The 23834-nt window shown below is 40.3% G+C and overlaps 1 protein-coding gene across 2 annotated transcripts in view; it reads right to left on the reverse strand.

The window, feature by feature from the left end:
- Positions 1–879: 879 nt before the first annotated feature.
- KIAA1328 (KIAA1328 ortholog) overlaps positions 880–23834 on the reverse strand; it is a 171789-nt gene continuing 148834 nt past the window's right edge. For both annotated transcript variants that reach the window (XM_069001894.1, XM_069001893.1), the window contains exon 11: positions 880–4187. In XM_069001894.1, coding sequence (XP_068857995.1) covers positions 3971–4187 — 217 coding nt within the window. In that variant the 3' untranslated portion in view covers positions 880–3970. The remainder of the gene's footprint in view (positions 4188–23834) is intronic.

A 23834-nucleotide genomic window follows, 5' to 3' on the forward strand; every position in this document is an offset into this window, starting at 1 on the left:
TCACGTGCACTTTCAAGGACTGTCTTTTGGATATCTCAGGCTCAATCTCTCTGAAGTGCAGCTAAGACCCTTTCTCTCCTTCCTTAATACCAAACCTCCATAGCTCATTGGATCACTGCAAATTTTATTTGTTTATTCTGATTCTTGCTATATCCAGTCTCACATTCTTCAGTCACCTAAGCCACCATCCCTTGCTAGCAATTAAATTCAGTCCATGCCCTGGGTTATACCCGGGTTCTGCACAATTGCTCTCCATGTGCTCTGGCCTCTCTGTCCAGCTGCTCTAAAGGTGAGAGGCTAAAGGTAGGTCAAGGTAATTTCCATCTTTCCCTCATTTGCCAAGCATCTCTTGGACAGTAGCTCCCCAAATGCAGAAACATTATTTGGAAAACGGTGTGGAGTCATAAGGCTCTTGTGGAAACCAGTGTTTGAAGACATTTCTCACTTCTCCTTTGCCAGCTTACTATAGTTTAACTCATCCCTGCCGTCTGGCTCACTCCCACTTCATCTCGACCTTTGGTCATCCTTTGGTACAGTTCTCTGCCTTGCATCTTTGTCCTTTCTTGCCTTCATCTCCATCCTTTCTTCCTTACACTTTAATTCACTTTTTCGTCCCAAAGCATGGTGCTGGCTTTCCAATTCTCTTCTCCTTTGTATTTTGAGACCTCTCCCCTACCTCATGCTCCAAAGGAGGCCTTGCTCCTTCTCAGAGCAAGACCCATGTCCTGGAGAGGAAGAGAAGGCTTAAGACAAGTTTTTCATGTATCTTAGCAAACTGGGGACTCACAACATATATGATGTGATGATGTGGGAAGTGGAACACATTGTCAATGGCAGTATTGACATCTGAGCTGGACAAAAATCAGAAGATAAGCCAAATAAAAGTCTGGAAGAATAAATTAAACCCCCAGATAATTTATTAGTTTAAGAACTCACATACACATATAAATACGTGCTCAAGATGGGATTCAACAGCAAGACTGGAGAGGCTAAAAATGAAAAGGGTGTGATTATTACAGGTCTGTGATGTGCAAGGTGCACAAAAGCAGAAACTACAAAAGCAGGCAGCAAGTGTGTGTGCACGAACCACATGGGAAGGACACAAACTGACGGTGTGGGTAGGAGGCTCAGCAGCAGTCATGTTACTGCACAAAGCCTCATGTAAAACACAGCCTGATGTGTAGCTGAAGGATATTCACTCGGAATATTCCCTCTGGACAAACCGTCCGAGGCTGGACCAACTCCCCAGCAGCAGCTCCCAATATAGAAGCTCAAACTTAAAAGGACACTGTCACGTCATCGCTTTTGCTAGTTTAAGTTTTGCATTTCCTCTACTGTTTTAACAGATGGAAAACAATTCCCCTCCCAGTACCAACTACTGATTTTGTCCTTTCCTATTTGACAATCATTGATTTTTTTTTCTAAGGCTATAAATGTTTTAATAACTTCAACTTTGTAGTGCCTCATGGCAAAATATTTTTGCTTGCACTGACTGCTAAACACTATTCCTAATGTACTGCTGATAACTAGAGCAAGAGCCAGCATTATAAAAAATTATTTTCCACAGGGTCTACGGAATTAATAGCTTTTGTTTCTTTTGTCCACATCTCATAGAGAATTAAAGCATACAGCTCTTCACCCATCAGGCATTTCAACCATCTTTACACTAGAAAACTTTGCTTCACAAAAGTGTGTCCCCCATGTAGGTCTGACTGACGGACAGCACCTTGAGCATAGAGCCCACAACCCTGACAATGTCCTTTTAAAAAGAGCTACAACCAAAACATACAATTCAAGCCAAAAGTCACCTTCAGAATTAGAATTTTTTATGGACTAAGTGATCATAAGGAATCCTAAAGCAGTTAAATATTGGCACCCACAAAGGAATCAAAGAACAGAATGCTCCCACGGAGTGTTCTCAACTGGGTACACAAAGGCACCTTTCAAGAAATATACATGTATTTTTTGCTGTTTTGAAAGGTCAGTTAGCATTTATTAGAAAAGGCAATTAAAGTTTCAGTCAAACTGGAAAAGAGACAAGAAGCAATTGGACTGGTATCAGAGAACTATTTCTCTATAAATGCCAACACTTAAAACACCAACAAAGCTAAAAAAAAAAAGCCATAAAACAACCCGAAACCCTATGATCTATGTGACAGTTATCCCCAAGTTTCCTGCTGGTCTTTGTACATTTTTCTCTTCTTTCTCCTCCTTTTTCCTGCCCTCTTTAAGCAGCAGACTACTCAGCCAACAGAATGAGAAAACTTATGTCCCACCTGCTCTGCTTGGGCCAGGGTACTGAATTCATCTTTGGGGCTCTTAGCAGAAACCTGAGCCTTCACAGGCTCAGGGAGTAGAACAAGAGGGACATTGAACAGCAGATGGACATATTCCAAAAAACCTAACACTTCACTAAAAGCAGGACAGACCATGCAAGGACTTTCCACAGTAGTAACTTTCTGGTCCAGCAATGCTGCTTCCCTCCTTTAAACTCCTCCAAGCAGCTTTTAAAATTCAGCTGAGATGCACAGAAAGGATATCACCTAATTTGTGATTAAGACTGGGCCTGAATGAAGCAGCCCAGAGTAACCTGAGGTTCTTCTTCCCCTTCACTCTCCTTTTGTTTCACTGACAGAGGAGCACAGTGCTGCCAGGGGCTGTGGTGCTCTCATCTGAGATCCACCTTGCAGAGCATCACACACTGCACAGGAGCAGTGCAGGGAGGCAGGCAGCAGCCGTACCCCAAGCATCGGTACAGCAACTCAACCCAGCTATTAAGATAAGCACGGTTGCCTAAAGAGACTGTCTGAAAAGCAGTACTGGCCCATGAAGTGGTGTTTGGGAACAAATGGCCTAGAACTTGCCTGTACTGGATCAATTCTACCTTTCCCTCGCTGCAATTTTACTGTGCAAAATGAATATTTTAGTCTCATATTTCTAGGAACACATGCCGGTGGCTACTGTTACAATAAAATATGAACACTGCATTGTGGAGAAAATGACCATTAATCCTGTAATGTGCAGTCATTTTTACCAATTCGGCACATTTCTTTAAATAACCAAGTACATGCAGTAGATGGAAATGCATTTAAATAAACTGAAATAGATACAACATGAATAATTAAAGCTGGCAGGAAAGTGTGCATTGCGAGCTGCTAGTGGAAATAATTACTGATTTGTCTTATTTACAATGGAACCTGGATGCAGGATCAAAATAGTGCAAGTTAGTGAATATGTCTTAAGACTGCTCTTATACTAGCACTAGTGTGTATTTCATCTTGAAAAGTACATCAAATAGGTTTTGGATCTCTACAATGTCTGACTCTGTTCTATTTCAGGGCTACGTTACCCAGCACATAAACTCTGTCAAAGAGCACTGATTTAAAGAGGAATATAATTCAAACCTGTGCCTAGTACATCAACCTGCAACATCAACTATTAACATTATCAGACACTGTAGAGTTGAGTTTACGATATATCCCCTAAAAACTCAGTGTGTTAAATATCAGAATGTTGAAGGAAAAAGTAGATCATAAAATCAGTGAAGAAGTACTAAAGTGCTTGTACCTTTATAATATGCCAGGTTTTAAACAGACTTGTTTAATTAGAAAATAATCTACTTTGAACATGCTGGTTCTTGAATGTTAGGCAGTTCTTGCAAACTGCTTTAGAGGCAAAAAAATCAATAATGAAATATACTTCCGATATAAGGCTGGCAAAACTGTGACTTCAATCTATTAGAAAATGTTGTAGATTAAAAAAAATGCTATTTTAAATTGATTACTTGGCACATGAAAGGTTTAGGAAAAAAAGTTAACAATTCCTGATTGGCCTACCCCAACAATATACTTGCATCATGATTACTAAATCCAAAATGAAACTGGATGCTAATTAGCTATGTTTTAGAAGAGGGAAAACAAGCAGTGATCACTCGAAGAATTTAAGAGTGGCTGTAGACCAAGGAGTTGTGTCAAATGAAGAAGATCTCCTCGAGGAGCCGGCTCTCCTCCAGCTCATCTGCTCTGCTCCTGGGGCTGCAGGGGGTCTGGCACCAAGATGACGACAGCCTGTGGCTCGCATAGCAGGGCGTGTGCGCGTTGTTCCTGTCACAAGGTTCTCGGCAGAGGTGTCCCGGGGCTGATATTGGGTTCATAGCTTCCACCAGGTCAAGGAGAGACGCTTCGTACCTACAGAAACACAGCGAGAAAACGCAGCTCCATTAAAGATCGCAGCACCATGCAGGAATTGAATCCAGTTTTCCTGCCTCCATAAACCAGACTAGACCTAGATTTGTCTGACAGGGGCCACCGGCACAGAACGAATTTTGCTGTATGGACTCCACGACTGCTGTATGTCAATAATGACAACACAGAGGTACTGAAAAAGAAGCAAGCAAAGCATGGGTGCTCAGGCTATTTTAGGCTGTTTCATCAGCTTTTCCATTTCAGGTGTGTAATGTCTTAGGTGCACTCTGGAGACTGAACACAGACCTCAAAGAGATGACAGCAAAATGCACCAAACAGGTACAAGGCAGACCCACGCTAGTAATAGTAAAGTGACTTATGCTGCACGTTTGGTTTTTTTTGAATAGACCTCTACACTTGATTTAGTTTCTTGGGGATTTGAAAACAGCAGGAGACTTTATTATTATTTCCACAAACTACATGTGCTTCCTGTAAATCTCCGCGTACTATATGGAGTCTGTCTGGTGGAAGCACTGAAGGAATAGAATCTAAGCAAGGTAATACAAAATCAACACTTGAGGCACCAAGAGAAAAGGTAAAGGTGCTAAGCATCATTCAGACTGTCCTTTAAGTGCAAGTGCAGACGTGGGGGAAGGTTGCAAGCCAATATTATCTGGTAATGCGCACTGAATAATGGCAGGTACTTCAGACAGGGACTCTCTATTAATATTCACAGGAGACAAGACCTGATCTAAATACCAGCACAGGATTGATCAGTACAATATATTTCTTCCTGTCCAATTTTAAATGTCTTAAACAATACCATTTCCACTGCTTCCCCACGGAGACTGTTCTCCAGTGATCTCTCAGTGATATATGTAAGAGATATCGCTCCAGAGTTTTACCCAAAAGTCCCCTTTGTTCCATGCTGTTGTTAGCACCAACCTACCTGATGTTCCCAATCCTGAAGTAATTCACACATTCAAAGATTTTCATGCACAAAACATTATTCACATTGTTCACCCAAACGAAACTATCAGCACAGGTGATTGGATCCATAGGGTACCTCTCTTGTAAGCAAAAAGAGTTCATCCATAGCATGAGGAAACATCTCAAGCTCTTCTCTGCTTTGAGAAGAGCCTCTGATTCTTCTTTCATGACTGTAGGAACCTAGAAAGACTAAGCAACTATGACAGCTGGGGGAGGTTTCTCAACTCAGATGGGATGAAAAATTCTTAAGAATGTCTACAACAGTTTATGGATGTGAGAGATTAGTAGTGGCCAATTTACGCCTAAAGGCAGACCCCCACCTGTGCTGTCCAACAGCCTTGTGCAGCAGCAGCAGGTAAAAGGTTTGCCTTCTGTGAACTAGCCATACCATAGAAAACACCCTTCTTTATCTCCACAAGTAAGTGCTACATCCCATCCGTCACCAGAACATTGTCACAGAATCATTTAGACTGGAAAAGACCTCCAAGGCCATCGAGTCCAACCTTTGACTGGTCATTGCCCTGCCAACCAGACCAGAGCACCGAGTGCCACGTTCAGTCATTTCTTGGAAACCACCAGGGATGGTGACTCCACCACCTTCGTGGGAAGCCCATTCCAGTGCCTGACATGACAAGTTACTTTGTCCATGACAAAGTAACTCATTGTTGTGTCTGAGACACGGAACTACTCCCTCAGCTCAAAGGAGTTAGCAGTGGTACTGATGGGTTAATACTGATGGTAATGGTGACTACTGAAGTTATGCTATAAAAACTTTTATTTCCTTCAATCTTTATTGTTTCTTCCAATCTGATGGTCAGCACTGTTTCTAATACAGTCTGACTTGACCTTATTGCCTCATAGGGCTCTCTCCTCTGTTTGACTACAGACTGTTATTTTCCTACAAATGTGCTAGCTTGAATCTCACTCACAATCAGAAAGCCAATTTGCAAATTTCTTTTCCACATTTTAAGCTTGTCTACATGTCTTTCTATTATCTGTCTAAGTAGCAAAAAATGAGTGACTCAGAATGAAAAAACACAACTTTTGGTTCAATTGGATCTTGTTCGTGGCTAACCTTAAGCAAATGTAATGTCTTTCAGTTACCCAAACCAAAAAGTTCAGAAGGACATGGAGTTTTGCATAGCCAAACCAGATCATTTTAGAAAAATATGTTGTTTGTACTAGCATTCAGAAAGTACCCTTTAAAAACTCCTTAAAAATATCTAAAGATAACATAAAATGGAATATGCTGCACTGATAGCAAGAACTAGCACACAGATACATGAGACTTTTCACATGGAGAAAGTTTAGGATTAGACTCTATACAGATACACACATACGGTTTGAACCCCAAAGAAACCCAGTTAACATATACACTGCTTTCATTAGCCACACCTAAAACTTCTTTTTAGATTAATCTAGTCTAGCATACAAATGCTTATCTCCTCTGACGGTAGTGCTATCATAAAATTTCAATTTCTCCAGCAGCCATATTCAATCACAGATTAAGCAGGGGAAACCAAACCAGCCACTGCATTTACAGCAAATGTGCAGGCCCTAGATTTAAGCAGTACCTTCGAGTTCATTTCTTCTGCAAGTTTATCTAAGTTTTACAGCATTTCTGCTATCAGGAAGGCTAAATGATTTGGCAGATTACAAGCGCAGCAAATAGCAAAGATTATGTAAAAGACCAGGTGTTGTAAATCAGTCTATTTGACACCACAGTCATATATGCAATAAAGTGAATGAACTCTGCTAACAGAGCGCTATCTGATAAAGAGAATGCTCCTTGCAGGTATTTAGTGTTTAATCCCAGGATAATGATTTGCCCTGGTTTGTCTAAGTAACATCAGACAGCATCTGGCTGGAGGCAACAGAGTAGACCTAGAATGGTTTGAAACTTGCAAAGAATTTTCTCACCATTTATTTGTATCATAATATTTAAAGAGACACAGTCAGAATGGTCAAATCCTGAAATGCAACTTCCTCTAAAACCAGGGTATGTATCCTTCACATGACTTGAATAACAACATAAGTAAAAACAGGCTTCATTATTATTATTACTGATATAACACTTAATAGCTTCAGTGAAGTCAAAGCTACAGGACCAGCCACCCAAGAGTCAGAACATTTCAAACAGGAAAACTGATTTGGCAAACTTGGCTTGTGATAGTGAATGATCTTTACAAGCAAACCAATGGCCAAGGGTCCCCTTTTACTGTTCCTGCTTACCGAGGAGAAAAAAATCCCAAACATTCTGCAGAAGTTTGCTTACACACATTTTCTTGGATAGGTTTTGCCCTCCCAACAGAAGGAAGACAGCATGGGCAACTGTCCCTTTAGGGATGGTGATAATTCAGGCTGTCCTCACTTTTTTGGTAGATTTGCCAGTGTTCTGGATGGTCAACGAGCAAGGGGAGAGTAACCCAGGTTCTTGTTAATGCATTCCTTGGAGTGGATTAGAATGAAATGGGTTAAAATATACTCAGGCTCAGTGGGAATTCCCAGGTACCTCCCCTGAGTGGGGGGGGAGCTTTCATTCCTCTGGTGGAAGGCCCCAGAAATTAGTCTGGGGACACTTTGGGGGTCTTTGATAGTTTATGATCCCTTCTCAGCCACCTCTCAGTTGAGCTGATAATGCCCCATCTTATCTTCCCTGGGGGTAAGGGGGCAGTTTAACAACTGAGGGAGTTATATAAGGAAGAGCAATTAGCATAGCAAGAAGCACCATCTCGCCTTGCAGGAGCCAGACTGTGATAGTTCACCTCCTCTGTCTCATGCAGACTAGCATGTACACACCCAAAAACTCATCTCCTCCCTCGAGGGATGCCAACCTGGCCTCCTAAGAACACCCTGGCACCTCCACAAACAGGCAAATGTTTTGAATCATTAATCATTAATAGTCCAGTCTCTCACAGCATCTCGGCAACAAACTGGAAAATAATCTCTTTTTTTGACACTTCCCCCATGTATACTTTTTCATCTAACTTCAATGAGCTTGAAAGTCTGCATGTTTCATCATGGGAGAAGAAAATTTGTAAGGTCTACAAGTTTGGATTAGAAGCCTAACTATTTAGACAGATAAAGTTTGTGAAAGTAATCTTATAAAGTCTCCAAAAAATTCATCAGGAGAGGCAACACTAAGAATTAGTGTACAAAGCAGAAGGAAGGCAGGGCCATGGGCAAGAGGATAGAGATGAGAGCAGGGAGACCAGGCCAAGGTAAGCTTTGAAACTTCTTTCAATGAAGAAGTTTCACTTTTGCTTTTATTGTAGAATATAAAACTCCAAATACAGCTCAAGAGAGCAGCACAGAAATGCCCAATCTGAGAAGTTGGTGCCACTGGGATCAAGCTGGTACAGCTGGGTCAGAGAAGAACTGGTGAGGCATTGCACAGTGCTGTGACAGCATTCCCTTCACATCCTCTGTACTACTAAAACAGGCTGCTAGAAATTTGTCTCCTCAGCCACTAAAAAACCCTTTTGGAAATTGTATTAGAAACTCTCAGCATTGGCCCTTAATTAAAGAAGTATGTAGTAGAGTTTATAAATTCTTAATGTAAAAAGAGTTTTGTAGTCTATCACTAAGATAACAGGAAGCATCATAAACCATTATGATTCAAAACAGATCATTAAGCATTCACATTTTAAAAACGAAAACAAAAATATACACAAGATGGCACAGACCCAAGTCCCTCTTTCCACAGTGTTTCTTTTTCACTGCTCGTGCAGCAGGAACACAGCTCTCTGAACATCTACAGGTGCATCTTACTTTGTCCCATGTTTCCAAACTGAAAGGGAAGGAAGGCTTTCACTTTTTTTTGATGAACATACAAATATGGCTGATACTCTGGGAACCATAAGACCGCTTATGCCCAGGATGGTTAGTGAGAAATGACCTGAAACCACTTGGTATTCCTTCTGATAAAACCTACAGGGCAATCAGAGCTCAGACAGCCCCTCAATGTACAGTACCAAAAAAATGGTCAGATTATGCAAGAGTGATGCAGAGAACTCATAACTATGTAGGATATTAGAAAGAACAGTGCTCTTGAAGGTAACCACAAAGCTTACTTGCCTCAATTGGCTGAACAGTGGTGTTTATTTATTTAGACATTTGGGATATGCCAATGGATTTTTAATGTTTGTCTATTTCCCACTGCTGGTAAAATATATTTCTTACACGCTGTCCAATTTTTAAATTACACTATTGTATTTTCATATCATGCAATCCCATTTAGCTAATAATATCATTTGTTCCTTCCTGAAAAAAAGCAGCACAACTTCAACAAGTTTGATATTTGGAGGAGCGGGAATCTCCTTATGAGGCAAAATAACTAAACTTATTAGAGTCATAAATACTCTGGCAGTAAAATATGTATATATTTCTTTAAACAAGCATTGTCAGATATTATTTGATCACTATATTTAGAGACATCTTTTCATTTACATGCTCTGAAAATTTATTCTTCAACCATAAACATGTATAAAACACATGGAATGTCTCTTTGCAAGGTGATGGCATTTCAACAAAGCATACTGGCAATACAGTTTTGTAGCTGTATGGGCTTACTTTATTTAACTGTATATACCAGAGGAAATAAAAAGGTTTATTTTTATACTACTGCTTGTATTTTCAACATAAAGTTCAAAGTGATTTACTAATGTTACATGAATTGCCTTTGAATTACGGTACAGTATTGTGCCTAAGTACAAAGCCTAACACTATTTTGTATTCATAAAACACCACCTGCCCCTGAGCACTTTACAAATGCTAAATACAGCTAAAAACACATTCAAGGGGTAGGAAACAGACCCATTTTACAGAAAATTAAACAGTTTATTGTTATGATAGAGCAAATATCAAATCGCTGTTTGACTGGAACAAACAGGGCAAATAAAAGCAGAGAAAAAACAGATGCATGTAAGAAGTGGCCTGGGCAGTCAAAGTACCTGAAATCTAAAGACACCATACTAGTGATACATCCTGGGGTTATCTGGAAGAAACAGCTAATCACCCACACCCAAGCTAACCCAAGCTCTACTGGTGAATGGAAGAACTCAACCCAAATTAAAGGATCCTAAATACTTTCTACCATCTTTATTCTGGCATACAAAATTAGAGCATAATGTAATTTTGATAAGAGATTATCTCCATAGCTTGTCCTTTCAACATCCATGTATCAACCCACTGTCCATAAATTTGCCTAATTGTTTTTTCAACCTGCAGCTTCCACAGCATCCTGTGACAGCAAGCTCAGGAAGTTCACTGCTATTGACAGACATACTTTTGTTTTCTGTTTTAACATCTTGCTAGTGTTGCCAAATGTTTTTTTTAAGGATTGACTGCAGTAAGTCTCTTTCACGTGGTGGAATCTGGTAAAAAACAGTTGCACATTCAACTTATCCACCACCTTCACAGTTTTGCACCCCTGATAATTTCCTCAGCCTTTTCCTATCCAAAGTCACAGCTTCTTGGTGTCTCCTTAAATGGCAACTACTTTATCTTGCTGATCAAATGAATTGTTTTGAGTACCATTCATAGCACCCACCACACCTTTCTTGAGAGGCAAAGACCAACTGGAATTAAAACATGGGTGCAACAAGACCTATGTATCCACAAGCTGTTGACAAATTCCGGAAAGCTTTGAACTCCACAAACCCTAACCACCTCCTCTGAGTTCAATATCATGTAGGCATGGTGTTGATGACTCTTCCTCAGATAAATTACAGTTTCACTCCCTCAGTTTTGATGTCTTTTTGAAGTTGTTTGCTACTGACATATCATTGGACTACCTGAAAGAATTAGTATCACACACAAATTTATCAGGTCACAATTTATCAGGAGATTTTGCTGTTCACTTCTCATTCCAGGTCACTGATGAAGAACCAGCCCAGTGGATTTCTGGGGGATCCCTCTGCTAACTCTAAAAAATGAACATTAAGTCACTTTGCTTGCTATCATTTAACCACCAGTAAATCCCTAGAAGGAACTGTCCTCCAATCCTACAGAAACTTGATTTCTTTAACAACTTTTGTGTGGAACCTTGGCAAAAGCCTTTTGAAAATCCATAGGCCTGAGCTGATACCTCAGATTCTTTCTTCCCCACTCCCTGCTCTGTGAGAATAATCCAAGTTTTAACCAGCAGGATATTTGGCCCAGGAAACCTGAGATGAATATGTCAATGAACATTAGAGGCTGGTTGGGTAGGAAATGAAAGCTGAGAAAGAGAAGCTGACTGCAGTCATTCCACCCCCCCTCCCAAAGGCCACGCATCAAGATAAGGGGGCTTAAGGGAGCTTCTCTTAAGGTGAACCGCACCTTCAGTGACCAAAACACACCCTGGGGGGGATATTCCCACGTACTGAATGTCAAGACACCAAAACAGAAGAAAAACCAACACAGTGAAGGGCAATCCATGAGACTGAAACACCAAGAGAAGAAAAAAGATTAAATTGAGAATGAGGGAAAGGGACTGTGACAGCCTGAGATTCTCATTTTACTTTCAAGCAGGCTGGAACTCAGAGCAGATACTTCACTGTGGGATACAGGAGGAGGCAAATTTAAGAGTGCTATATATGTATTTCAACCAACTCCAGGTGCAGACATGCTCTTCACCTGCAACAGGTCTGTATCTTCCAAAAGCATTTCAGAGTTTCTTAATTCTTAGAGAAAAAGATCAGACTGCAGAATATTTCAAAGCAATTAAAAAAAGATCTGACCCTTTTATTTAAAATATATCATACAATGTAAAACAGAATATATTTATACAGTGTCCTCAGCAAGAGCCTCCTGGAGTGCTGTAAAACCCACACCCACGTAATAGAGAGCTTACACTATCAGAGACTTTTAGAGAGCTCTCCGAGGCAGTATTCAGAGAATCATAACCTAGAGAAGGAAAATACTTATTAGATCATCCAGCCCTCTCCCTGCTGACAGAACTGCTCCCTACAGTGTGCTTCCTCACATTTGTTGCTAACAATCAGCCTCTCGCTACTCTCCATGGGAAGCCATTCCACAGCCAAATATATCTCATGCTATCATTACCATTATTACTTATTTATGGACCACGGTATAACCTAAAGGGCCTTGATCAGGATCAGGGGGACCAACTCTAGTACCACTTGTAAGAGCACTCCTCTCTCCAAAAGAGCACACAGTCAAAAGAGGTAAGTCAAAGCCCAGTGGGAAACATATAACATACCATTAAGGAGAACAGAATAGCATGAGAAGTGCCACTAATGTTCCATGAATTTTTGCTTCAGAGTTTGGTGGGAGGGAAAGGTATGTGTCACGCATAAGAACATGTTTCTGACAGTCACCTAGAGATAAACAAAGAGGATTTTCTTCCTCCAAACTTCACCCCACTAGTTGTGGTTAAAGATCTGGCATGGTACTGAGAAATTCGTCTTCTTTTTTTGGTGCAAATACACTGTAAGTATTTAAAAAATGTTACACTTTTCTGTTCTGCTTTTTCTGTTCTGCTCCAGTCTCAGTCAACATTTATCTGAGCCACACGTATTTTAATCTTCTCTCATAAATCAATACCTCCAGCATTGCAACAGATTTTGCCACTCTCCTTCCATCTTTGACAATTTTTTTCCACTAAGCAATCACCCAGAAATAAGCACCATATCCCCTGGAGGGGCTACACAGAAGCAGAGAGGAGATCAACTCCCTCCAGCACTCACGCAATGCTTGTCTGTGCACAGTCAGCCTTTCTGCTGCTGGTTCCTTGCTCCACAGATCCTCCTTTACCTGTAGGTCTTGCAGAGCAGTGAATTCAATGCCTCATTTTCTGGGGTTACTAACAATTATCACCAAATCTTGTGGAAAGCAGCATCAGACATTACAGCCATTGCTCAGGAGAATTTGGAGAGAAGCAGAGGAACTGAGTATCACACCTTTGCTAACTGAAATGTGCTGTGCTTGGCAGCATTTTGGGATGAGCCTCCCTCCCCAGCATGGTAAACAGTAGTAAAGAGCAAAAGAGGACTTGGACTTGAAAGAGGCTGAGGACCCTGGTTTGTCCCGGGCCTTTTGCATACCAAGCAGTGCCAGTGCTCTAAAGGACACCAGATCCAGCAACAGCATTTCAAAAAACTTGTGCCCTAAGGCAGGGCTGATAAAGAGATATTTCCCCCCCCCCCCCCAGTTTTCACCCTGGCTTCACCTGTGATAGCATCCAAGCAGCTCTCATTACTGAAACAGGAGTTACTGCTGCTCTCATTCCTCCTTGGTACACAAGCAGGACTTTTTCACTTATCTGCTCATCAGAGACCAACACCTGCTTTCCTCACCTTTCCACACTCCCATCTCAATGCTCCCAATCTTCAGTTATCCTACCTCTTTGCTCCTGGTTACTCAGCCTTTGTTATTTCCCCACTGGACTCAGACCCTGCTGCCGTGTTACCAACACATCAAATACAATTGAAAGTGCTGCTTCATTGTTTTTGTCTCTGTGTGTTTTTAGTAGCTAAATAATAACTAACTAACTGAAGACCAAGAATAAGAAATACCACAGATCATTTCCTTTAAGGTATGGCTGCAGGCTGCAGCTGAATTGGCATAACTGAGGTTGTAATAATTCTGGAAGGGGGAGGGTGAACAATGACATGAATGCTGGGAAGTAAAGAAACCTTTTAAATCAGATCTGCCAGTGATAGAAGAATAATTTAGAATGAAGTTTTTGTACAAAAGAGAGAAATTACAGAACCAGGGAACTACCACAGAGTTTAACAACCACCTTCTGCAATCACTCTGTTTGTATTGTCCTTCTCTCCCCTCCCACACACCCGTTTCTGTGTCATCAAGTCTGAAAGCTCTTCAGATCAGAAAATGAACCTTGGTGTATGTACAGCACCTGGGGCCCTGATTCTGCTGTGATATTACATAATAACTCTGCACTTCAGAGCACGCTTAGCTTTTATTCCCTTTAAGCACTCTGTCATCACAGCATATCTTCAGCAAGATCTTCAACCTTTATTGTTCTGGGCCAAAACTAAGCTGTCATCATCTTTTCTGCCATACTTCATCCCCCTACATCTCCTGCCTTAACAGCCTTTCTTTTCAATTTTTTACTCTTACAAGTTTGTCCCCAAGCATCCTTCCCCTCAAAGCAAACTCTAATTCAACGAATCATCTTCAAAATTGTGCCTTTTCTTTTATAATGTACTAAAGTCTCTGACAAAGGGCTGCATATGTAAGTCACGGTAAAATCCTGTACCTCCTCTCTGCCAGTCTCAGTGTTTCTCATTAAGTTTTGATTTCTTTTCCCCTTTTCATTGCTTCTTCCTACCATGCTTTAAGCAGAGCTGGGACTACCTCTCCCTAGAACTTTGGGTATTAAATAACTATGGAAAAATTTGAAGGGGCATGGCTTAGGGGAAAAAGAACCCCACCACATACAGCTTGCAAAGTCTATCACCATTTACATGGATTAGCAACCTGTCTTTTTCGCAAGCTCAGTCCAAATTCCCAGCCTGCCAGATAATAAATCAACTTTTTCCTTCAGTTGTACAGTCATTGGGAGATGTGCATAGTTTTAGGTCAAGCATTTATAACCATTTTATGATTCCAAAGTTTCTTACCTTGTCATTTAGTTACTGAACTGTGAGCTTTCATTGACTTTCTAACCATTGTGGCAAGAACTGCAAGTAGCTGTGCAAGATTTAAAACCTCACTGAGCAGAGGAACAAAATCAGACTGCAGTAATTTTAAGTATATATTGGGGTGGAATCATGACCCTATGGAAGCCAATGGAAGTTCTGCCACCATTTCACTAGGGTTAGCTTTCTTCCCTGCCATTTCTTGTGCTGGGGTGAATAAGTATTGCAAGCTCTCTATTTTACACCCTGGAAATAAGATGGCTCAGAATGCTTGGAAATAGTTTATTTTACCATTCTATTTTGCTTGTTTGTTTTTTTTTTTCTCCCTATCCTGGTAAAATATTTTATATACAGTCAATTGCTGTACCTAAACAGCAATTCTTCTTGTGGTTCTGCATGATCCTTCCTCTCCTGCTTGTCAGCTTAATTTCTTCTGCTGTGGCATGGAGTGTGTAATAGCAAATCTAGTACTCAAATTCTTCTGTTTCTTAATTATCTCTGCCCTGTCAGCTATATCAGGGAAAACAAGCTGGCATTAGACAATTCAGATACAAGTAAACATCAAGTTGTGATAATACAGAGTCCTGCATTACTGTCATTATGGAAAAAGCTGTTTCAGGGAGGCTTAAAAAATTAAATAAGCCCAGCACTTCTAAATGGCCAAAAACCTAAGGATATCTAAATTATTCTTCAATATCTTAATCATCCTGGAGAATCATGATCTTAGATAATGGTCATTTTAAATGAAAGGTTTGCTGCTCTGCACAGTTACTACTTCCTTTCTAATTGTGAATTAAAGTGTAATTTAGGGTGGCTGTATGCCAACTGGACTAGAAAAATTTAGACAGTAACTGTGGTTGAAAGATGGGGGGAAGCAGTTAGATTTCTTTAAGTAATAGAAAATCACTCACCAAGTTGTACTTTAAAACAAAACACTAGAGCTTTAACTTGACAAACTGACTTGAATTAAACCACAGAAAAAAGTGCTTGCACTGTAAATCTTACAGGGCAAAAGTGATGGTAGGTTATCATTCTGTTTATTAGCATGCACTTTGGAGAGTTCAGGGCAAGTATGGATACGCATTCATTCCATTTTATGCCGCACATTACTGAAAACACATTCCTCATAAATAATTCATAAATGCATTGTCTGAAATTTCAGATTCCAAAAATACAACACCGTTTTCAACTTTATCGTTTCTTGGTTTTCAAAACAGAAACAGACAATTGGATGGATGGGCTTCACAAACCTGATAAGAACCCATCAGTCAGAATTATACTCCAGAGGTAAATGCAAACATCTCCCAGCCTCTGATTCCTGGAAGCAAGGCCGTGATGATAGACCCAGTGCTTGAGTTAGCAGCCCCTTGGTAGGGAAGAGGGAGAAAAAGGGAAAGGGCAGAAGTAACCACACAGTGAGGTGTGATAGAGAGCTAGTAAGTTGAAATTGGGTAGAAATCCAGAGGAATTTAAATTTAAGATATATTAACAGTCAAAATATAAAGACTGAATACAGCTTGTCTAGCAAGAAGCCCATTTTTCAGACCAGACTGCACTATAAACTTGAGCTCTGCTTGCTGTTATCAGCTTTTAATTGGTATTGCTTTGTTTATGACATAGTAGCTGCCATCATCTTATGCTAGCATGGGAGAGGTGAATAGGTTCTTGCAGTTCATTTGAAGTCTTATTCCTGCAGGGCGCAGAGTGACCACAACACGCACAGAAGAAACTGAAGTATGCTTCATAGGCTAGAGTGCTTATATACCTGTGATCTTGCTGACATTATATATGCAGCTTATACTCAGTTGCTTTTTTATCTTCATACCATGCTCAGAAGCCTGACATCAGATAGCAACTGCTTTTCAGCTAGATTTGCATTCATTTGCTCTGTTCTGCTCACCTCCCAGTGACAGGCACACACAATTTTGGGTACCTTACCTAGAGAAACCTTTGGTGCCCAGCTCCTAACAGAACAACAGCCCATGATCTCCCTATGCACCAGCTCTTTGTATGAACTCATTCCCTCCAATTTGCCTAAGAACAAACATTGCAACTGAGCTCAAATACTTGGCATCCCAATGCACTGACTGCTTGGGTACAGACCATATGTGAAAAAACAACGCTCTCATAAAAATTGTATTCCAGTACCCAACTGCTGTAAAACTTCCCACTCGGTGCTCCAGTGTGGAAAGACTGGACTATCTGTCACTCTGTTCATTTCCAGGTGTGCTGAACTCTCTGGGGTAATATTTAAATCAGCTGAGATTTCATACATCAAAGATGAGGATACATAATTCAAGAGGAGCCACTGAGATAAAACAGTAGCTGTAAAAAATACGGCGTGGTGGTAGTGCCTGGTTTAGCATGTCAAAGAGGGGGCACTGCTGGCGAGGAGCCGCACGCCGCCGGCGCCGGAGCAGGTCGTGTGGCAGAGCAGGCACAGCCGCTGTAAGCTTCACAGGAACACAGCCACCGAGCAGGTCTGACACTGTGCAAGTACCAGGTTGTAAGGCACCCTACAGGAAAAAACAGCTGTGAGGCACAGAGCACGAGGCACTCAGGCCTCGTGTCCCTTGGCTATAGTCATCACACGCTAACAACCTCTTTCAAAAACTTTACACAGGTGGTAGGTGTCCCACCGAGATAAATTACCTACTTTCAGCTGCTGAACAGATGGGCAGGGAAGTGAAATTTTAGTTTGTTCATTCCCAGCAGTAACTAGCAAAGATGATCTCGGCTGCTGCAGGATTACTTTTCGATAACCACACACCTGTGAACAGTCCATGATTCCGTTAGAAACTACATAAGGTCATTAATACACTACAAAATAAGGCAGGGCACTTAACAACTCAAGAAACTGATGCTAAGTCTCTCATTCCCATACTCTTCAGAATATAGGCTGAGAGAAGCCAGAAAGTGTATAGAGAGGGACCTCAACAGGCAGGAGAAACGGGTTCACAAGCATCTCACAACATGCAACAGCAGGAAATGCCTGGTCCTGTAGTTGGGGAGGAATAACCCCAGGCACCAGCACATGGCAGGTTTGATGGGCTGGAAGGCAGCTTTGCAGAGAGGGACCAGGATACTTGCTGTCCTGGTACACAAACACCCTGAACAGAAGCCAGCAAAGGCCAGAACTGCTGGAAGGTTGAGGGAGTTGATCCTCCTTCTCAACTCAGCACTGGTGGGACACAGCTGGACTGCTGTGTCCTGTACATGTCTCCAGTATAAGACACATGGACCCAATGAAGATGATTAAGGCTTCAGCGTATCTGACACAAAAGTAAAATGTGAGAAAGTTGGGACTGTTCAACATGGAGCAAATGCAGCTCAAAGGTGATCTCACCAATGGGTATAAATACTTGATATTGGGAGGAAAGAAAATGGAGCCAGGCTCTTCTCTGGAGTGCCCAGTGAAAGGACAAGAGGTAACCGGCACAAATTGAAATACAAGAAATTCCATTCAAATGGAAGTAAAAACGTTTTCTTGCTATGTAGGTGGTTGAACATTGGCACAGACTGCCCAGAGAGGTTGTTCATCAACACAGACCAAAAGGGCAAAAACTGACTACCAAGGGCTGGACACTGACCTACCCCCCATGCAGTGCAGGCATGATACAGACAGGGAAGCTTAAAACACCAATGCCTGCAAACCAGGAATCTCCAGAAACCAATCCAAACATTAACCAAGGAGTTCTGCCCAGAAAAGCTTGCAACTCATGAAAACCAGGATTATGGGAAACCTGAAGATATATTTAAACAAGGGTTTTCCCTCCCTTTCCCACATGCTCCACCAAATTCACATGGAAGTTGATCAGAGCAGTAGCCCCAACATCATACCCATTTTTTTCTTTTTTAATAAGATGGTAATAGGCACACTGTAAAAAACTTAACGAAAAATAGTTTGTGTATCTGCCCTTTAAGCTTGCAAATATTTCCCTGGCAGAAGTCCTGAGTTAACTTTACAGCAAGATCTCTCAAAGGAAACAGAACTTTAAAAAAAAAAAAAACAACACCAAACTCAAAAAAAAATACACTACAAAATGAATGTGACCCAGGGACTTACCCTTCTATGCAACAACACGAACAGAGTGCACAGAGACAGTGAAGTCCGCAGGGCGTGAAATTAAAATTTTCACACAGATACAATGAAGTAATGATACAATGTTACAACCTTGGCACAAAAATCTTCTGGTTTGAGTAAAGTCAATGTCATGTGATGTTACGGTTTGTGCACTGGTAGAAAGGGTCTGCTGCTAAAAAGTTCATAACAAAAGAGAAGAAGCAAAAGCAAGAAAATTGTACAGCTAATTACAATAGACCTGTACATTCTAGTGATCCAGACATCCCTTAAGGTGCTCATCACAGTCGAATCTGGCTGTCAGTGCAGGCTGAGTTAAGAAAACACACTTTTCTTTCATGTCTAGAAATCTAGATGCTGAGAGGCCATTAGGAGATAAGAAAAAGACTGGAAAGGAAGGGGGAGGGAGAGAACAACTCTCTTATGAGGTCAGTTTGTTGCCTACAAACGAGGTAGATATACAGGTTCAAAATTCCAAGCATATGGATAAGAACAGGGATGCACAGAGCAATTAACAGAGTCAAGCAGAAGCTGGGATGAGCAGCAGCTGGAGCACTGTTAAAGTCCTTCTAGGAATTGCTTCACCTGTTACAGTAAAAAGAAAAGGCAGTGCTGGAAGAACACTGGCTCCTCACCAAGGACAAGGTCATCAGAACAAGAAAGGAGCTTGAAAAATTCTGGGCAGAACCAGGCACAGGGGCACAGACACTTTAGAAGACTGTGCCACATCAGACACCTGCAAAGCAAGCAACCTTCGTACTGCAGATCCAGCAACACAGTCCCACAGGAAATCACCAGATAATCTGCAGGAAGCAGGAAACATTTTATTTCTAAGAGTATGGAAAAGTCTCTCATAAATCATAAAGTTGCTTGTACATTAGGATGTTTCACAGAGACCCAACAGACTGACAGACATGCATGTATTCCATAAAATATATTTACACGTCTGAACTATGGTGGGGGAAGAATCGGAATTCAGTAATCCTGCTCATCTCAAACCACTATTTTGTGATCACAGACACAGAAGTTAACACATGTAAGAACTATTGGCAATGAATTTCCAGTAACCCTTCTGGAAATGTAACAGAGAAAGTGAGTCTAACAGTGCAAAAGTCATTCCTTACAAGGCATGTTTCTCATCCTACTGATCCAAGACGGTACACACAGAGAAACATATAGCCAAATGTGACTTAATAAAAACTTCAAGTCTTCAGCTTATTAATTTTTTTTAAATTTTTCTCATTTCATTCCAGTGATTTCATTAGGTTAGACTTCTTCATCTTTATTATAAAATAATCAGAACTGAAATGTTTCAATAAACCCAATTTCTGTTTTAAGTAGTAAAAGATGATTCAACGCAGATGAAGCAAAAACGAAAGTTAAAAGTACAATGGCATTAGAGGCTTTGAGAATATACTTTAAAAGCTGTTAAATACACAAATTATATATTAGTAATCCAAAATGTCTTTGATTGTTTCTTGCAGAAAAAAAAAAGAACTGTATCAACAATTTTTTTCTTTAGAATAATAGAACAGTTTGGGTCAGAAGGGACTTTTAAGGGTCATCTAGTCGAATCCCCTGTAATAAGCAGGGACATCTTAAACTAGGTAATTTTCACTATGTTCTCCACCTGTATGGAACAAAGCAAAATATTTCAAAACTTACAGGTGGGAAGAAACAAACATGAAAAACAACACTTAAATCACCACAATTAAAAGAGAGACAGCTAACTTAGTACAGGGTAGAAACAAATATAAATTCTTTTCAGTAAAAGGTTTAGTTCTCCATCATATTTCCAAATGATTTCCCTCCCAACACACACAGACTAAAAGAATTTTTTTTTTTCCCCCTCAGATGGAAAGTACCATCCCAAAACAGATAAAAATTACCGTACATGGCCCCAGACTACTGGGGAGCTAGAAACATGTTGCATTTAGAAATTTAAATGTTAAATATAATCAGGATCTACAATTAAATAAATGGTGAAAAAAAACACTAAGATACTGTTTTCCTAAACGTTTATGTAAACGTTGAAGAGATAGCTTCAGTGCTCTAGTCACAGCCCATCACAAAGCCAAACTTAACAATGATCAATAGCACGTGTTTTTGAAAAGGAAATGTGGCCTAGGAAGAAAAAAGTCACACCTGCAGTAAAAACTGGTGCACTCAGCTTGAACAAAGATCTGTAACCAAAGACTACAACATCACCTTTGTTTCCTTCAACTCTATACCTGAAAGCTAAAGGCATCTTACATGATTCAGGGTTCCCCAAAGTTAAGCTTACAAAATAAAAACATATTCAGTTCAGCAGTTCCAAGTTCAATATTCTTTACACTGAAACATCACCATTACTTTCCCTGAACAAATGTGGACGATACCTTGGCGCTTTCATTACCCTATCCAGGAAAAATCAGGGCCCAAACCTTCTGTTATTATGTCCTATTGAATTAATGACAGATATGCAACATTGTATGATTGAGACATAAGCCCATATATTGGATTTTTCCCAATCAGAAACATCTTCACAAGGATGATAAGAGACAATATTTATTTGAAAACAGATAGCTATTTAAAAATCATCATTATAATCCATATATTAAAGATGACTTTAAAAAGCTGTATAAATTAGAGAAAATGACAATAACAATCTTGAAATACGTGGAGTTAAGAAACACAATAATGATAAAAGGTTAGGACACGAGCTCACTGCTGGTTTCTGTCTTCATTTATATCCTCTGAATGTGCCATCTCACAACTCCGCCTGATGCCCGCCAGTTTTTCCAGTAGACAAGACAATGAAGAATTGTTCCCTACTCATTTTCTGCAGGTCTTTTGATTTTATTAAATTCTAACAGTATCCTAAACTTAGCCACCTCTTTTCCAAGCTGAAGAGTCCTAGTTGTGCTGTTCATTCCGTAAAAGCTGTCACACATCTGGGAGCCATCCACTGCACTGCCCAGATGTGACAACCAATACACAGTAACCATTACTGAGCAAAAATTTGCTAGAGCAGTCTTTCACTTCAGAAGTGGAAACAATATAAAAATGAGAAAGCTTGTTAAAAATAATAGTCATACTAGGGGTCCAAAAATGGAGATTCAACCTATGGAGGAAGACTTCAGATGGATGAAAAGGAACCTTACCAGTTTAAGTGAAACCTGTCATCTAGTAAGGTCTAAATAAAGAAAATAGAACAAACAAATTGCTAGTTCAAGGAAAGAAAAAAAATACCACAAACCCACAAAACCAAACCCCACAAAGAATTCCAGCCAAAGACTTAAAGGTTATTCTGCTGAAAGCATCAGGTCCAATAACAAATCCTGGTTTTAAGTATATAAAACATACAAAGTTTAAGTTAAAGCTAGGAGGAAATGAAGTTACAAAGAACAGGATGATAAAGCCACAGCAGAAAAGCTCAATGAGATGAACATACAGTCACCATGTGGGAACTTAATGAAGTTTCGGAAGTTACAGAAGACACAGTGAAAGACCTGTTTTAAGCTGAAATGTCCTGCAAATAAATTGCAGAACAAATCTGCATGAATTAACAATAATGAATTGCTGGGATCAGCTGGTACTCACTCAGAGTTCTGAAGGAGCTCAGGTATGAAACAGCTGAACTATTAACTCTAGCATGTAACTAAGCGCCTAAAACTGCTTCAGTTCTGGGTAAATGCAGGTTTGTTTGGGTTTTTTTTAAGTGGTCTGGAAAGATGCAGAAATCTACAAATAAAGAGGTCTAATGTTTCTAACAGCCAGATTGATAAAAATTATAATAAAGAATCAATAAACTTGACATATTGGCAGAGACTTTATATTAAGTCTTCATTCACTGGGGACCTCTACAAGATTCGTAAGATTATTATGCCTCTAATAAAAGGAAAATACAGTTTATATAGTCTATCTGGAGTTCCAAAAGCCCTCCAGCAAACCTATTACCAAAGACTTAAATGTTGACATAAACTAAGAGAAAAATCCATTAATGGGTAGATACTGGTTAAAACTCAGGAAATTAAGAGAAAACATTAAAACTGGCCTGTTATAAAGTGGCCAGAGAGGTCACCAGTGGAGCCTCACAGAAATTTGTTAGGGCCTGAACTCTTTAATGCATTCACAAGTGGCCTAGAGAAAGAACAAATAAGGAAGAGACTTTTGCTGATGATACCATGCTATTCATGGTCGCTCAAAGAAAAACTTGATGTCTTTATTGAGGCAGAAAACTAGAATATCACAAGGCTTAAAAAAGTACATTAAAAACTGGAAATGGGGCAACTCAGACACTATAAAGCACTGGTTACTGTCCTTAAGTGACAGAGAGGCAGGAATTTATTTTTGAAGCAGGCAACTCATCAGCTGGAAATAACTCATGAAATAACTGAAAAGACAGAGCTGTGTCTGCCTGCTGAGACCATCTCCTGGTGCACGGCACTTCTGACTGGTAGGAATGGGACAGGACTGGTGCAAGGCCCTGCTCAGACCTAAAATCACTGCAGTACCACAGTCACCGGTGTTCGAGTGACAGGGTGTCACCAGGTCACAACCATTCAAAACAGGACTCTGCAAAGCAGCCAAACTTCCATCACCACAGTTTTTATTGAACATGTTACCACATCACAAGCTCATGTGCTGCTGAAACAGATGCTGCATGTTCACACTCCCTCTCCCAGAGTGGAGGGCTTTATATCTTTTATGCCTAAGCCCTTTGATTTATAGTGCAAGCATTAAAAGTATATTAATAATCAGGGCAGTGACCATGCAGCACATAGGTTAACCCTGCATTTGCCTCCAATCCATAATGAAAATATGAATGACAAACAACTTATTTTTAGTTCAACATATCCAGCTACAAGAGGAGTAAGGTGTCAGTGCATGTTACTCCAGGCTTATTTTGCAGCTCACGGGATAACAGGTATCACCAAAAGGATATTTAGCTGGTTCTAAAATAAATCATAAAAGGAACTGAGGGTAACT

Source organism: Aphelocoma coerulescens (assembly GCF_041296385.1).
Source record: "Aphelocoma coerulescens isolate FSJ_1873_10779 chromosome Z unlocalized genomic scaffold, UR_Acoe_1.0 ChrZ, whole genome shotgun sequence".
NCBI classification, from domain to species: Eukaryota; Metazoa; Chordata; class Aves; order Passeriformes; family Corvidae; genus Aphelocoma; species Aphelocoma coerulescens.